Source organism: Schistocerca cancellata, chromosome 6 (genome assembly GCF_023864275.1).
Source record: "Schistocerca cancellata isolate TAMUIC-IGC-003103 chromosome 6, iqSchCanc2.1, whole genome shotgun sequence".
Taxonomy (NCBI): domain Eukaryota; kingdom Metazoa; phylum Arthropoda; class Insecta; order Orthoptera; family Acrididae; genus Schistocerca; species Schistocerca cancellata.
Genome location: NC_064631.1, coordinates 555,529,606 through 555,546,167, shown reverse-complemented (window position 1 = coordinate 555,546,167; position 16,562 = coordinate 555,529,606). Strand labels below are relative to the sequence as shown.

Genomic DNA, 16,562 nt, shown 5'->3' with positions numbered 1-16,562 from the left:
AACCCATGTAGTGTTGTGTTGCTTAAAGGTTTTGTAAAATTTGAGAAGATCAGTGTCATAATAGATAGCCATTAACTGATACATTACATAAAAAAAAAATAGTTACGCTGGTTTTATCATAATTGTAGGTTGTAAAAAAGCTTAATTTAAGACTCCAGTTAAGTCACATAAATTTTTAAGAATCTTTAATTAATTAGTTATTAGCGTATATGGTAACAGCATTGATTCTTGCTTCACTGAGTGAAACTGAGTTGACTCCACTACTGAGTGAAAACCATTTCCTTCATTTTTCATATTGTATCTGTTATTATACAATATTGAATTTTTTTAGTGTCTACTTTTTTATTTTCTAGGAATTTTAAAACTGGTGCTGGCAGGACGTATGGGTGAAGCAATTGAAACAACAAGCGAGTTGTACCCAGGTCTGCTGGAACGAGATCAGAATCTTCTGTTCCTGTTAAAGTGTAGGCAATTTGTAGAGATGGTGAATGGCTCTGACTCGGAAGTCTGCCCACCACGTTGCCCTAGAGGGCAACCGTTTTCCTCGCCTCCACACCACTTGGCCCCACCACCTACGTCGCCTCCTCAACCATCACCACCTTCAAATTCGTCAAGTCAGCAAGTTGGAAAAGCCAGGAGAAATACAGTGGAAGAAAACAACCTCAATAATATGAACATGGCAATGAATGGCAGCAGTGAAATCATCCGTCCACCACCATGTGCCGGTGATGCCGATATTGACATGGAGGAGCCTAGGAATGGCCACTCCACGAATGGTTACCAAAATGGCAGTAGTCATCGGCTCGAAGAAGAAATTCAGGAGGAGGAAATGGGTGAGTTGCTTGTTTGAAAAGTTAAACATCTCAAATGAATCATACAAACCTCTATATGTGTGTAACTGACCATACTTGACAAACAAATGGAGCATTGTTGTTGTTGTTGTTGTCGTTGTTGTCGTTGTAAAGTGTGAAAGGCGATGGATGTGACTTTCAGAGCTGAAGTCCCTTTGTTTGTCATAAAAAGCAGAAGAGTGAAAATGAAAAGAAATATATACACATTTGCAGACTTCAGAATTTCTTTCATGTGTTTCAGCAATATTTAATTGCAGTCTCATATTTACATAAAATGCTTCAATGGCCAAACCCATTTCTAATTATTAATTTTTTCAGTAGTCTCATAAAAATTTAAGAACAAACCTTTATTGCAAATATGTTGCTACAGTACATAATATATAAACACGATACAAGAATGTATCGGTATACAGGGTAATTCTGTGATGATTTTACAGACTTTCAGGAATGATGGTGAAGGGTAAATGTATCAATTTGAGATAAAGGACTCTAGTTTGTAAATGACTGAGTTGAAAGTTATAAGGAAAATCATTCATATATATATCTGGCAATGGAATTTCTTGTACTCGTGTTGTTGTTGTTGCTAAGACTGTAAGGTAGGCAACTTTCAGTGTTGTTAGTGTCTAATGAAACAAGAAAAAAAAGTCTAGTAAACACGGGCTCCAAAATGCATGCATTAAGAGCTATGATCACTTGTTCATCTTCAATACTATGAAACACAACTCTTCAACTGCAACCTCTTTGGTTTCCGTATTTTTCAAGGACGTAATGTAGACCAGAACAAGAAAAAGACATCCAGTAAATGCATACCTTGGAGCTATGGCCACTTCTTTAGTAGAAGAGATGTGTTTCACAATAGTGAAGTTGAAAAGTGTTCATAGCTCTAAAGGTATGCATTTTAGGCCCTATGTTTACTAGACATATTTTTCTTGTTTTTATTCATAGTTTACCTCTGAGAGTTGCCTACCCTACAATCTTAGCATCAAGAATGATGTCATTTCTGGACCAGGGTGCCTTCCTCAAATTGACACAGTTACTCCTTTCTATCATCCCTGAAAGTTTGTGACATTATGAAATCACCCTCTATATTAAGTCACCATTTGTGTGAGGCCTCTAGTAGTAGTATGAATTCAGCTATCATTTGCAAGTACTTACACAGCCAGATGTGGCTGTGGAAGCGCTTAGTCAGTAGGCATACAACCATCATGTAGTATAATTAAATCCTATTGTTAAGAGACAAATATTTATTGCTGCCCTCAGCTAATATCATTTCAGAAATTAATTTCTTTTGTATATTGCAAGTCAAACTGTGGATAAGGCACTTCCTTTTTCTTTTCCTCCTCCTCCTCCTCCTCCTCCTTTTTTTCTTCTTCTTCTGCAGATTCTTTACACTATATTGTTAGTTTTGTTTGTCACTCATCTGTTAGTAGGCATTTTTCCTTCAGTAATATTTCAAATTCTGTCAACATATAATCGAATGAACTATTAATAACACAGTTTCACTACATAACTAAATAAATGTAAAATTTATGATATGAATGTAATAGAGGAGAAACATTCCACGTGGGAAAAATATATCTAAAAACAAAGATGCTGTAACTTACCAAACGAAAGCATTAGTATGTTGATAGAGACAATAAAACACACACACACACACACACACACACACACACACACACACACACACACATTTCAAGCTTTCACAACCCAAGGTTGCTTCACCAGGAAAGAGGGCAGGAGAGGGAAAGACGAAAGGATGTGGGTTTTAAGGGAGATGGCAAGGAGACATTCCAATCCCGGGAGCAGAAAGACTTACCTTAGCGGGAAAAAAGGACAGGTATACACTCGCGCACACATACACATATCCAAAAACAAAGATGATGAGACTTACCAAACAAAAGTGCTGGCAGGTCGATAGACCACACAAACAAACAGAAACACACACACAAAATTCAAGCTTTCGCAACAAACGGTTGCTTCGTCAGGAAAGAGGGATGGAGAGGGAAAGACGAAAGGATGTGGGTTTTAAGGGAGAGGGTAAGGAGTCATTCCAATCCCGGGAGCGGAAAGACTTACCTTACTCTCTCCCTTAAAACCCACATCCTTTCCATGCTTTCGTCTTTCCCTCTCCTTCCCTCTTTCCTTACGAAGCAACCGTTTGTTGCGAAAGCTTGAATTTTGTGTGTGTGTTTGTGTTTGTTTGTGTGTCTATCGACATGCCAGCGCTTTTGTTTGGTAAGTCTCATCATCTTTGTTTTTAGATATATTTTTCCCAGGTGGAATGTTTCCCCCTATTATATTCATAGACATATCCATGCGCACATATAAAGACACAGGCAGACATACGTAAACGCAAAGAGGTTGGGCAGAGATGTCAGTCGAGGCGGAAGTACAGAGGCAAAGATGTTGAATGACAGGTGAGGTACGAGTGGCGGCAACTTGAAATTAGCGGAGATTGAGGCCTGGTGGGTAATGGGAAGTGAGAATATATTGAAGGGCAAGTTCCCATCTCCGGAGTTCTGATAGGTTGGTGTCCGTGGGAAGTATCCATATAACGCGGACGGTGTAACAATGTGCCAAGATGTGCTGGCCGTGCACCAAGGCATGTTTAGCCACAGGGTGATCCTCATTACCAACAAACATTGTCTGCCTGTGTCCGTTCATGCGAATGGACAGTTCGTTGCTGGTCATTCCCACATAGAAGGCTTCACAGTGTAGGCATGTCAGTTGGTAAATCACGTGGGTGCTTTCACACGTGGCTCTGCCTTTGATCGTGTACACCTTCCGGGTTACAGGACTGGAGTAGGTGGTGGTGGTGGTGGTGGGACGGTGCATGGGTCAGGTCTTACACTGGGGGTGGTTACAAGGGTAGGAGCCAGAGGGTAGGGAAGGTGGTTTGGGGATTTCAGAGGGATGAACCAAGAGGTTACAAAGGTTAGGTGGACGGCGGAAAGATACTCTTGGTGGAGTGGAGAGGATTTCATGAAGGATGGATCTCATTTCAGGGTCGTATCCCTGCTGGAGAGCCACATTCAGAGTCTGATCCAGTCCCGGAAAGTATCCTGTCACAAGTGGGGCACTTTTGGGGTTCTTCTGTGGGAGGTTCTGGGTTTGAGGGGATGAGGAAGTGGCTCTAGCTATTTGCTTCTGTACCAGGTCGGGATGGTAGTTCCGGGATGCAAAAACTGTTTTCATGTTATTGGTGTAATGGTTCAGGGATTCAGGACTGGAGCAGATTCGTTTGCCACGAAGATCTAAGCTGTAGGGAAGCGACAGTTTGATATGGTACGGGAGGTACTTTTGCTTGTTGGTGGGTTTGATGTGGACGGATGTGTGAAGCTGGCCATTGGACAGATGGAGGTCAATGTCGAGGAAAGTGGCATGGGATTTGGAGTAGGACCAGGTGAATCTGATGGAACCAAAGGAGTTGAGGTTGGAGAGGAAATTCTGGAGTTCTTCTTCACTGTGAGTCCAGATCATTAAGATGTCATCAATCAATCTGTACCAAACTTTGGGTTGGCAGGCTTAGGTAACCAAGAAGGCTTCCTCTGAGCGACCCATAAATAGGTTGGCATACGAGGGGGCCATCCTGGTACCCATGGCTGTTCCTTGGTATGTCTGGCCTTCAAAAGTGAAGAAGTTGTGGGTTAGGATGAAGCTGGCTAAGGCAATGAGGAAAGAGGTTTTAGGTAGGGTAGCAGGTGATCGGCGTGAAAGGAAGTGCTCCATCGCAGCAAGGCCCTGGACGTGCATGATATTTGTGTATAAGGAAGTGGCATCAATGGTTACAAGAATGGTTTCCCAGGGAAACAGATTGGGTAAGGATTCCAGGCATTCGAGAAAGTGGTTGATGTCTTTGATGAAGGATGGAGACTGCATGTAATGGGTTGAAGGTGTTGATCTACGTAGGCAGAGATATGTTCTGTGGGGGTTTGGTAACCAGCTACAGTGGGGCGGCCGGGTTGATTGGGTTTGTGAATTTTAGGAAGTAGGTAGAAGGTAGGGGTGCGGGGTGTCAGTGGGGTCAGGAAGTTGATGGAGTCAGATGAAAAGTTTTGTAGGGGGCCTAAGGTTCTGAGGATTCCTTGAAGCTCTGCCTGGACATCAGGAATGGGATTACCTTGGCAAACTTTGTATGTAGTGTTGTCTGAAAGCTGACGCAGTCCCTCAGCCATATATTCCCGACGATAAAGTACCACGGTCGTGGAACCCTTGTCAGCCTGAAGAATGACAATGGATCGGTCAGGCTTCAGATCACGGATAGCCTGGGCTTCAGCTGTGGTGATGTTGGGAGTAGGATTAAGGTTTTTCAAGGAGCTTTGAGAGGCAAGGCTGGAAGTGAGAAATTCCTGGAAGGTTTGGAGAGGGTGATTTTGAGGAAGTGGAGGTGGGTCCCACTGTGACGGAGGACGGAACTGTTCCAGGCAGGGTTCAATTTGGATAGTGTATTGGGGAGTTGGATCATTAGGAGTAGGATTAGGATTATTTTTCTTCGTGACAAAGTGATATTTCCAGCAGAGACTACGAGTGTAGGACAGTAAATCTTTGACGAGGGCTGTTTGGTTGAATCTGGGAGTAGGGCTGAAGGTGAGGCCTTTAGATAGGACAGAGGTTTTGGATTGGAAGAGAGGTTTGGAGGAAAGGTTAACTACTGAATTGGGGTGTTGTGGTTCCAGATTGTGTTGATTAGAATTTTGAGGTTTTGGGGGGAGTGGAGCTGGAAGTGGGAGATTGAGTAGATAGGAGAGACTGTGTCTGTGCGCAATGAGAGGAAGTTGAGGTTTGTTGGAAGGGTTGTGGAGGGTGTGAGAGTTGCCTTTCCGGAGGTGGGAGACCAGGAGATCGGATAGTTTTTTGAGGTGGAGGGAGGCATGCTGTTCTAACTTGCGGTTGGCCTGTAGGAGGATGCTCTGAACAGCCGGTGTGGATGTGGGAGAGGAAAGATTGATGACTTTTATTAGGGATAGGAGTTGACGGGTGTGTTCATTTGCTGAGTTGATGTGTAGGTGAAGGATTAGGTGGGTGAGGGCTATGGATTGTTCAGTTTGGAACTGGTATACAGACTGATGGAAAGAAAGGTTACAGCCGGAGATGGGAACTTTAAGTGTGAGACCTGTCAGACAAGCCTGAGTAAATAAAATATGGGAGTGTAATCTGGCTAGGGCGAAGGCATGTTTGCGGAGGGAATGTAAATAAAGCTTAATGGGGTCGTTGTGGGGATGTTGTGAGGGTGACATGGTATCTCCAACTCATGATTCAGTTGTGTGTTTCTGCTCTTCGGAGGCAATAGTTCTTAAAGTTTTCAGGTCAAGTTTTGTAGTAGCAATGTGCATGTGGTATGCATGTGGAGTACATTGAAGTATTGCCCAGGGTCGGTTCATGTAACAGATCTTGTCTGTTCATGCTGAATTGACAACACCCTTATCTCATTGTCATTTGATAATAAACTCTTAACTGGGATGCTGATGGTGGATTTATGTATTGTTTCTGGGATTATCTGCACCTAGGTTTGTATAACTACATTTATTGAAGACACAAAAGCAAATGGCATTATCATTCTGCATTATCGCATTGGTGTAAAATATTTTTCTCCTGCTGTTCTACAAGCTTTCTGAGTCATATACCAAAAAGCAAATCTAGTGATAATGGACATAATTGGTGAAGAACAGCTGGTGTGATGGGAACATCTATCTTGTGAGGCTTATTTTGCTAATCTAGACGTACTAAAGCAGATAGCATCAGATATTAAATTTTTGTTGGGTAATTTGTGAGTTCCACCCGATATTTCTGTAAGCTGCTACCAGACAACTTGTTGGAGCTCCACAGACAATCTGTTGTCACTTTATTTTCATAACCATTACTCTGAGTCTTGTAACAGTCAAGGATAAATATATGTTTGTATCATTTTTACCAATGACTGAACACCAGGAATGTCGTAGTCATTATAAATGAGCTACTGCATTCCAGTTTTTCAAGCCCAGGTTTTTCACAGCATAGCAAATGCAACACATTAAGTGTCTCTCTCAGTCCTGTTGTCCGCTCTGTTTCTTTTCGAAGATAAAGAACAGGAATTTTTTGAAGCATTTACTGTAAGCAATGTGTACTGTAAACATTTATCAAATGATAACAATTCATTACTGATATTTTCGAACATGTTCAGTACCTGCTGTCTATAAAAGTAGTTCTCACAAAAACCATATCATTCATATTATAGTCACTTTGTTCGGTTTTCATTATTCTGGCAAATTTTATATTTTAAGCAAAAAAGCAATTCTGCAGTGGAATGTTCACTACAATGAAACTTCCTGCAGATTAACCCATTCTGACCCACTAGCTACAATTGTGTACATTAATTTTTACTGTCTCTTAGCTGCAACAGAAATATTTTATCTTAGTGGAAACCTCGTACTTATGTTTGTGAATGTTCAGTCTTTTCCTCGTGCACAAACGCTGCCACGTGTTGTGCATCACTTAAAAAATATCAACAAATGCCTGTAGGAGTGTGCAGCACCATGTGACCGACAGAATACACGTAAGTGATTGATTAGTTTTATTCTACTGTATAATTGAATGTTGTTATTGTTATTTTGCATTATAATTGTTGAATGATCAGTTTATTTATTAAAACAGTAAATATTTTGAAATTAATTACTTCAGTCCATAGGAAGAACCTGTGTTTTTTCAGTGTGTACAATTGTAACCATGAGGTCTTGAGCACAATATGTTACTCAACCTTTTTGTGTTTACTTGATATGTAGAGCCTGTTGTAACTATTTATTTTTTATTCAAGCAATTTCTATGAGCTTTGATTGAGATTTCTTCAAAACAGACAGGACTGTTGTATTACTAGTAATGGTTATAATGTGTTACAGTTCAGAAAATTGGCAAAGCCTTCTAGGTCCAGTTATTAACAACATGGATAAGCCTACTGTATATTGTTATACATAGAAAAATACTACTAGTAGAATTAATATTTGTTATTTTTTAAAATTTTTAAGTTGTCTTCATAATTCAAAACAAACCAGTATTTCGGAAAAGAGAGATGCAGGTACCATTTTAGAGAGGCTTATGAATGGGAAGGTGTCAGATTTTGATTCGTCATAAGATGAAAAGTTGCATCCTGATTAGGATCCTCCTGTTATCATCATCATGAGAAAAACAATTTAATAATATCAATCTGTACTGGTAAAAAGTAGTGTTACGCCATTATGTAATTATGTATATCATAAGGCTAAAATTGACGTGTCTCCTGTACAGCATGATCGGATGGTTTGTGAATGTATGTTATGAGACGAATAAAATACAAAAACAAAAACAAAGACGAGTACTTCAAAAGAAAAAAAGTGAGAGTGGGGGTTGACAAAGTAAACAGGAAAGAAACCAATGACCAGATATTGCCAAATAATGAAAGTGATAGGCATAATGATAATGACAACAAACTATAGTGAGAGTCAAGAAAGTGATCAAGTTGCCAACAAAGAAATTAGTTATATAAAACAGGTTTTATTAGAAAGAAAGGACACAAAGTGGTGTCATTGCCTTATTTCTCAAAACATCGTATGTACTTCATATAATTATGAGAACTCTAAAATTTCCTGTAGTTTGAAAGTATTGGGACATGATGTTGAAAATGTGATTATTCTTACACAATAAGTCCAACATTCTTCAATCCCATTTACAATGCAGCTCTCTGTGAAAACAGAATGTAAGGGCCAAGGCAACTCATTGCATTGTCAGAATGTTCATGTTGTGTGGTAATGGAGGACAAAGATTATATTATTCTTATTCAGAGAGCATCAACTCAACATCAGGAATCCTTATTAGAGGCATTTGGGCAAGGACCGACAGTAGTTTTACAGTTAGAACAGAGAATAAAAAGAGAGAAGAGGTGTAAACTATATTTTGATGATTTTTATTTTCTTCGTACAAGCTTTTCCAAGCACTGAAACAAGAAAAAATTTATGCTGCTGTAATTCTCAGTCAACAGTTTTGCTTATCCTCCTCTAATGCTGATTAAGGAGGCACTGAAAAAGAAAAGAGGATTTTTAGAAGGAATGTGCAGCCCAGATGAGATAACACTGGTAAAGTAGTTTGACAACAAAACAGTTGTTCTAGGTTCAAATTTTATTGGGAAAAAAGAAACTGACAATGCTGAATGTGAGAAAAGAAATAAAATGAAAATGTTACTATCAGTTGATCAGAGATTGTAAAACATTATAAACATAATTTATGAAACATTTTATTGCTGAATTCAAACACAGTGAATTTTATGTCTATTGTGTGTGCATTGGAGTCACATTTAGCTGCATTATGTAAGGAAAGATTTTTTGTCTATAATGATTTGAGAGTTGATTGGGACCCAGTGGACACCATTGTGTACAAAGTATATTTTGAAAATGGCTGCATATATTTGTATAAATATTGCTTCTAAAATCATTTTAAAAAATTGCCTAAGAACGTTAGGGCAGTAAAAAAAAAAAAAAATCTTCTGTCCAGAAGCGGTTCGAACTTCTCTCTCTCTCTCTCTCTCTCTCTCTCTCTCTCTCTCTCTCTCTCTCTCACACACACACACACACACACACACACACACAAATTACAATGTTGAATACTATGAAACCCCTATTTTATGTTTTTGTTCAGTCCAGACTTAAAAAAGTCAAAACTGAGGAATATTCGGAATCAAGGAAAACATTTTAAAAATTTTTTTTGAGAAAAACACACTTAATTGGCCATATGATTGAAAATTGTAATCCTCTCCAATATATTGTATAAAATCTGTATAAGTGAAGGAAATTAACTATACACTACCGTGTTTATCCAACAATTTGTGGTAATGAATTTCATCAGTTATTTTGATATCTTGATATATTGATATCTGGGTACAAGGTAATAGAGCTATTTTACAGTAAGCTATGCCCATAAATTATATTGCAAAACACGCATTTTTAAGAGATCTTTCCTTTCTGTTCATCCAGAAAAAAGCAAAAGTTGATGGACATACTGAATTCAAACAAAAGTATTACACCAGCTAAGTGGTTAAACCATGTGCATAAATGCAGACATCTACTTAATGACAGAATTTGCCACCATTGCTGTTATTGTTTAATGCTTTTCTTATGAGGTACACTGTAGATGCTTGCTACATCAGAGTGTCATTTTAGGCTTGATGAGAGAAACAGAGACGTGAGAAAGTGGGTTTACTTCCCCTGTGTACATTACAGGCTTATTAGAAGTTGGCTCAGTGAGTTTTTGTATCCTGTGTAAAATGTAAAATTTGAAAGAAAGCTCAGTCACTACAGTTTCACCTCATACCCTGTATCACTGCTGCCAATCTCTACAATCTACAGTGTGTGGTGCAAAATACACATGTCAGTAGTCTGTGTAGTTTTTGCAGCTGTATTGTGTCAGATTTGAATACAAAAATCTTTAATATGTGCTGTTGCAAAACCCTTTTTATATTCCCATGTGACATTTGTGCCATAGCACATCTGCATGAAAAGTATATTTTCAGCACTTCACAAAATGGTTTCACCTCGACCTATACTCCCGTCATTGAAGAGCCACTCCACCCTCCACAGGTCCAGCAGGCAATCTCATTTTACATATGTTAGTGTGGTGTGGTGGGTGCACTGGCTATTGGGTGACTTAACAAGTCGCCAGCCAATAAAAGGTTGATGATTGATAGTGTTGCTGAATACAGTATGTCTGAAATACATGCAAAACAAAATGAGAGTGAGCTATAAACTTCATAAGAAAAGGTGGCAGCTGGGCCCCTTTGTCGCATATTGACTTGGTCCGGAACAATTGACATCAGTTTTTTTGTTTGTTTTTCCAATTGCTGTTGCAATTTAGCAGTAGTTATCATAGTTGCATGGTCAAGCTAAACATTGCAAGTTGTGTTGGCAACACTGTTCATGGATCACATCACCATTCCCTCTCTTACGTCTCCACTCTCCGCAACAGCTTAAAATATTCACTCAACTCTGCTACCACCCATGGGGCAAACCATCTGTCTTTTATGCCCCCTTACAACTCATTCACTCACATCAAATATCAATAGGAAGAAAACGGGATGAAGTCAAGCGAGACATTGAGTAAGAACGTAGAATCAAGGTAAGCCTTACTAGGAAGAAATGTAAAATTGGGGAATATTTAACATTGACCTTATGGGTTTTTCACAAGGGCTACGAATTTATGGTGTAGAATCATGAAAAATGTAAAATTGAAGTTGCACTGTACTTATTTTTAAACTGATATGCATCTGGCCATATTGTAACTGCTTGACTTATTATTGTTTAACTACTGTTGCTGCTTTTGTGCATCTTGACTTTAAAATTGCAAAATGCGGGAAGAGAGAGATTTTTTTCTAACTACAGTTAAGAAGCTAGCTCTGATGGACCACTCAAACTTCAACCCGCAAATGTTATGCATCTGTTGGCATGGTGTCAAGTCAAAATCATCTAATTATCCCACTGCTTCTCAGTTATAGCCAGATATGTTGTGGCCAAGATAGACACAAAGCCCATGCCTACTACAGTAGTACAAGTTTATATGCCAACTAGCTCTGCAGATGATGAAGAAATTGATGAAATGTATGATGAGATAAAAGAAATTATTCAGGTAGTGAAGGGAGACGAAAATTTAATAGTCATGGGTGATAGGAATTCGAGAGTAGGAAAAGGGAGAGAAGGAAACATAGTGGGTGAATATGGATTGGGGGAGAGAAATGAAAGAGGAAGCAGTCTGGTGGAATTTTGCACAGAGCATAACTGAATCATAGCTAACACTTGGTTCAAGAACCATAAAAGAAGGTTGTATACATGGAAGAATTATGGAGATACTAGAAGGTATCAGATAGATTATATAATGGTAAGACAGAGATTTAGGAACCAGGTTTTAAATTGTAAGACATTTCCAGGGGCAGATGTGGACTCTGGCCACAATCTATTGGTTATGAACTGTAGACTAAAACTGAAGAAACTGCAAAAAGGTGGGAATTTAAGGAGATTGGACCTGGATAAACTGAAAGAACCAGAGGTTGTACAGAGTTTCAGGGAGAGCATAAGGGAACAATTGACAGGAATGGGGGAAAGAAATACAGTAGAAGAAGAATGAGTAGCTCTGAGGGATGAAGTAGTGAAGGCAGCAGAGGATCAAGTAGTTAAAAAGACGAGGGCTTGTAGAAATCCTTGGGTAACAGAAGAAATATTGAATTTAATTGATGAAAGGAGAAAATATAAAAACACAGTAAATGAAGCAGCCAAAAAGGAATATAAGTGTCTCAAAAATGAGATTGACAGGAAGTGCAAAATGGCTAAGCAGGAATGGCTAGAGGACAAATGTAAGGATGTAGAGGCGTATCTCACTTGGGGTAAGATAGATACTGCCTACAGGAAAATTAAAGAGACCTTTGGAGAAAAGAGAACCACTTGCATGAATATCAAGAGCTCAGATGGAAACCCAGTTCTAACCAAAGAAGGGAAAGCAGAAAGATGGAAGGAGTATATAGAGGGTCTATACAAGGGTGATGTACTGGAGGACAATATTATGGAAATGGAAGAGGATGTAGATGAAGATGAAATGGGAGATACGATACCGCGTGAAGAGTTTGACAGAGCACTGAAAGACCGGAGTCGAAACAAGGCCCCGGGAGTAGACAACATTCCATTGGAACTACTGACAGCCTTGAGAGAGCCAGTCCTGACCAAACTCTACCATCTGGTGAGCAAGATGTATGAGACAGGCGAAATACCCACAGACTTCAAGAAGAATATAATAATTCCAATCCCAAAGAAAGCAGGTGTTGACAGATGAGAAAATTACCGAACAGTCAGTTCAATAAGCCACAGCTTTAAAATACTAACGCAAATTCTTTACAGACGAATGGAAAAACTGGTAGAAGCCGAGAAGCCGACCTCGGGGAAGATCAGTTTGGATTCCGCAGAAATGTTGGAACACGTGAGGCAATACTGACCCTACAACTTATCTTAGAAAATAGATTAAGGAAAGGCAAACCTACATTTCTATCATTTGTAGACTTAGAGAAAGCTTTTGACAATGTTGACTGGAATACTCTCTTTCAAATTCTAAAGGTGGCAAGGGTAAAATACAGGGAGCGAAAGGCTATTTACAATTTGTACAGAAAGCAGATGGCATTTATAAGAGTCGACGGACATGAAAGGGCAGCAGCGGTTGGGAAGGGAGTGAGACAGGGTTGTAGCCTCTCCCCGATGTTATTCAATCTGTATATTGAGCATGCAGTAAAGGTAACAAAAGAAAAATTCAGAGTAGGTATTAAAGTCCATGGAGAAGAAATAAAAACATTGAGGTTTGCCGATGACATTGTAATTCTGTCAGAGACAACAAAGGACTTAAGCAGTTGAATGGAATGGACAGTGTCTTGAAAGGAGGATATAAGATGAACATCAACAAAAGCAAAACGAGGATCATGGAATGTAGTCAAATTAAGTCGGGTGATGCTGAGGGAATTAGATTAGGAAATGAGACACTTAAAGTAGTAAAAGAGTTTTGCTATTTGGGGAGCAAAATAACTGATGATGGTCGAAGTAGAGAGGATATAAAATGCAGACTGGCAATGGCAAGGAAAGCGTTTCTGAAGAAGAGAAATTTGTTAACATCGAGTATAGATTTAAGTGTCAGGAAGTCAGTTCTGAAAGTATTTGTATGGAGTGTAGCCATGTATGGAAGTGAAACATGGACGATAAATAGTTTGGACAAGAATAGAATAGAAGCTTTCGAACTGTGGTGCTATAGAAGAATGCTGAAGATTAGATGGGTAGATCACATAACTAATGAGGAGGTATTGAATAGAATTGGGGAGAAGAGGAGTTTGTGGCACAACTTGACTAGGAGAAGGGACCGGTTGGTAGGACATGTTCTGAGACATCAAGGGATCATAAATTTAGCATTGGAGTGCAGTGTGGAGGGTAAAAATCACAGAGGGAGTCCAAGAAATGAATACACTAAGCAGATTCAGAAGGATGTAGGTTGCAGTAAGTACTGGGAGATGAAGCAGCTTGTACAGGATAGAGTAGCATGGAGAGCTGCATCAAACCAGTCTCAGGACTGAAGACGACAACAACATGTTAACATATCACAAAAAAATAAAACAGAAGGTGTATCTAGTCCCACTTGGGCACTTTTCAAACTACAAAAAAAGGAAAAAAAAAATTCTTCTTCAGCCATTTCCACCTAATTATAAAAATCTGCCAATATGAAATTTTTCTATTTTCTACCTACTGTATTTACCTGAGTGTGACACACCCCTGAATATAAGACTACCCCTAGTTTTTAAAATATTCTGACTAATCAAAGTTACAAACTGTTTTATTAACATAAAGTATATGCCTGAAATGTTAGCATTATGTCTAATCTAAACTTACACCATGTCGATTACCTACCTTTTGATAATACAGGGAGAAATAATATAAACAGAAGAAACGGTTTAATTTTTATCTTCACTATCTTTTTTGCTTCCTAAGCCTATCATCTGGGGTATCACTAAAATTGTGAAATTTATGTCTTCGTTGTCACAAATATTTGGCTGTTCTTTCTGAATACATTGGGATTCCTGAGGTTGTGGTCATAGGAGGGCCTGAGAACACAGCTGCCTTCCCCCCCCACCCCCACCCCCCCCCCTCGAATACATATTTGATTTCACTTCTATACTGTTGTGAGAATGTTACAATGTTTCTGGCTTCCAAACATGACGTCTGCCTGTTGCTGTCTCATTGGCTGTATAGAACAGCAGCTGATATGTCTCCTTTGGTCAGCATTGACAACATTGCTGCAGGGAACACGTTTAGTACACCACTGACACCTATCTCGACTTTCACCACCTTCTGCAGAAATATGTACTATTGTTGTGTATTTGTCCAGTTTTAAAGTCAATTCAAATGGATTTGGGCAAATTGCATTTTAAATGTGGTGCATGTTCATAAAAAGCCAAAGTATGCGGTATAGATTCCTTGGTTGGCACTACGACGAAATCTGCTGTCTGCTCACCACTCCCCTCCCCACCCATCGTAGTTCTCAGCCAAGCTGGTATCACTGTTGCCCCTCCAGCTCTTGTGTAGTGCTGTGCTTCAGCATCTGTTAAACACAGACTGCAATATGTGCTAGAGTGCAGGTCATAGATAACACCACCAACTAATACATAAAGAAAAGGCTACAATCACAGCTTAGTTCAATCTTGAATCAGGTGCGGTGGCACAGTGGTTAGCACACGGAACTCACATTCGGGAGGACGACGGTTCAGACCCACATCCAGCCATCCTGATATAGGTTTCCTGTGGTTTCCCTAAATCGATTCAGGCAAATGCCAGGATGGTTCATTGGAAAGGGCATGGCCAACTTCCTTCCCCATACTTCCCTAATCTGATAGGACCGATGACCTTGCTGTTTGGTCCCCTCCCTTAAGCCAAGCAATCAATCCAGTTCTAAAACTTTCGCTCGTCCCCCAATCTACTGACATTTGTTAGAACTATTTGCCATGATGGATTGTGCCGCTGTAATGTATTCTCATCATAATAATTGCAGTTAGTATAAAACGACCTATTTCATTTGTTAGTCATTACAATGAAGAGCCAAAGAAACTGCTACACCTGACTGATACTGTGTAGGGCCCCCACGAGCATGCAGAAGTGCTGCGACACAACATGGCTTGAACTCAACTAATGTCTGAAACAATGCTGGAGGGAAATAACACCAGGAATCCTGCAGGACTGTCCATAAATCCGTAAGAGTACTGAACAGTATGTTTCAAGGTATCCCAGGTATGGTCAATAATGTTAGTGTCGGGGAAGGTGGGGGGGGTGGTTGTGGCCAGCGTAAGTGCTTAAAGAGGGAAGAGTGTTCCTGGAGCCACGCTGTAGCAATTCTGTACGTGTGAGGTGTCAAAGTGTCCTGTTGGAATTGCCCAAGTCCATTGGAATGCACAGTGGACATGAATGAATGGATGCAGGTGATCAGATAGGGTGCTTACATATGTGTCACCCATCAGCCGTATCTAGACATATCAGGGGTCCCATATCACTCTAACTGCACATGCCCCACACCATTACAGAGCATCCACCAACTTGAACAGTCACCTGCTGATGTGCAGGGTCCATGGATTCATGAGGTGACAGGCCCAGGCAAGGCATAAAGCTTTGTCATGTGGTTATCAAGGGTACACAAGTGGGCCTTTGGCTTCAAAAGCCCATATCAATGATGTTTCGTTGAATGGTTCTTGCGCTGACACTTGTTGATGGCCCAGCACTGAAATCTACAGCAATTTGCTGATGGGTTGCACTTCTGTCACATTGAATGATTGTTTTCAGTCCTGTTCTTGCAGGATCTTTATCCGGCCTCAGCCATGTCAGAGATGTTGATGTTTTACCGGATACCTAATATTCAATGTACACTCGTGAAATGATCATATGGGAAAATCCCCACTTCGTCGTTACCTGGGAGATGCTGTGTCACATCGCTCATGTGCCGATTACGAGACCACATGCAAACTCTCTTAATTCTTAATAATGGGCAATTGTAGCAACAGTAATCAATCTTACAACTGTGCCAGATGCTTGGTGTCTTATATAGGCATTGCTGACCGCAGCGCATATTCTGTCCGTTTACATTTCTCTGTATTTGAATACACATGCCTATGTCAGTTTCTTCAGCACTTCAGTGAAGTTTTTCTTCTTGTTT

The 16,562-nt window shown here is 39.9% G+C and overlaps 1 protein-coding gene across 2 annotated transcripts in view; it reads left to right on the top strand.

Moving 5' to 3' along the window:
* LOC126088520 (ran-binding protein 9) overlaps window positions 1-16,562 on the top strand; it is a 250,843-nt gene that overhangs the window by 216,373 nt on the left and 17,908 nt on the right. For both annotated transcript variants that reach the window (XM_049906675.1, XM_049906676.1), the window contains exon 6: window positions 354-833. In XM_049906675.1, the coding sequence (XP_049762632.1) occupies window positions 354-833 (480 nt within the window). The remainder of the gene's footprint in view (window positions 1-353; window positions 834-16,562) is intronic.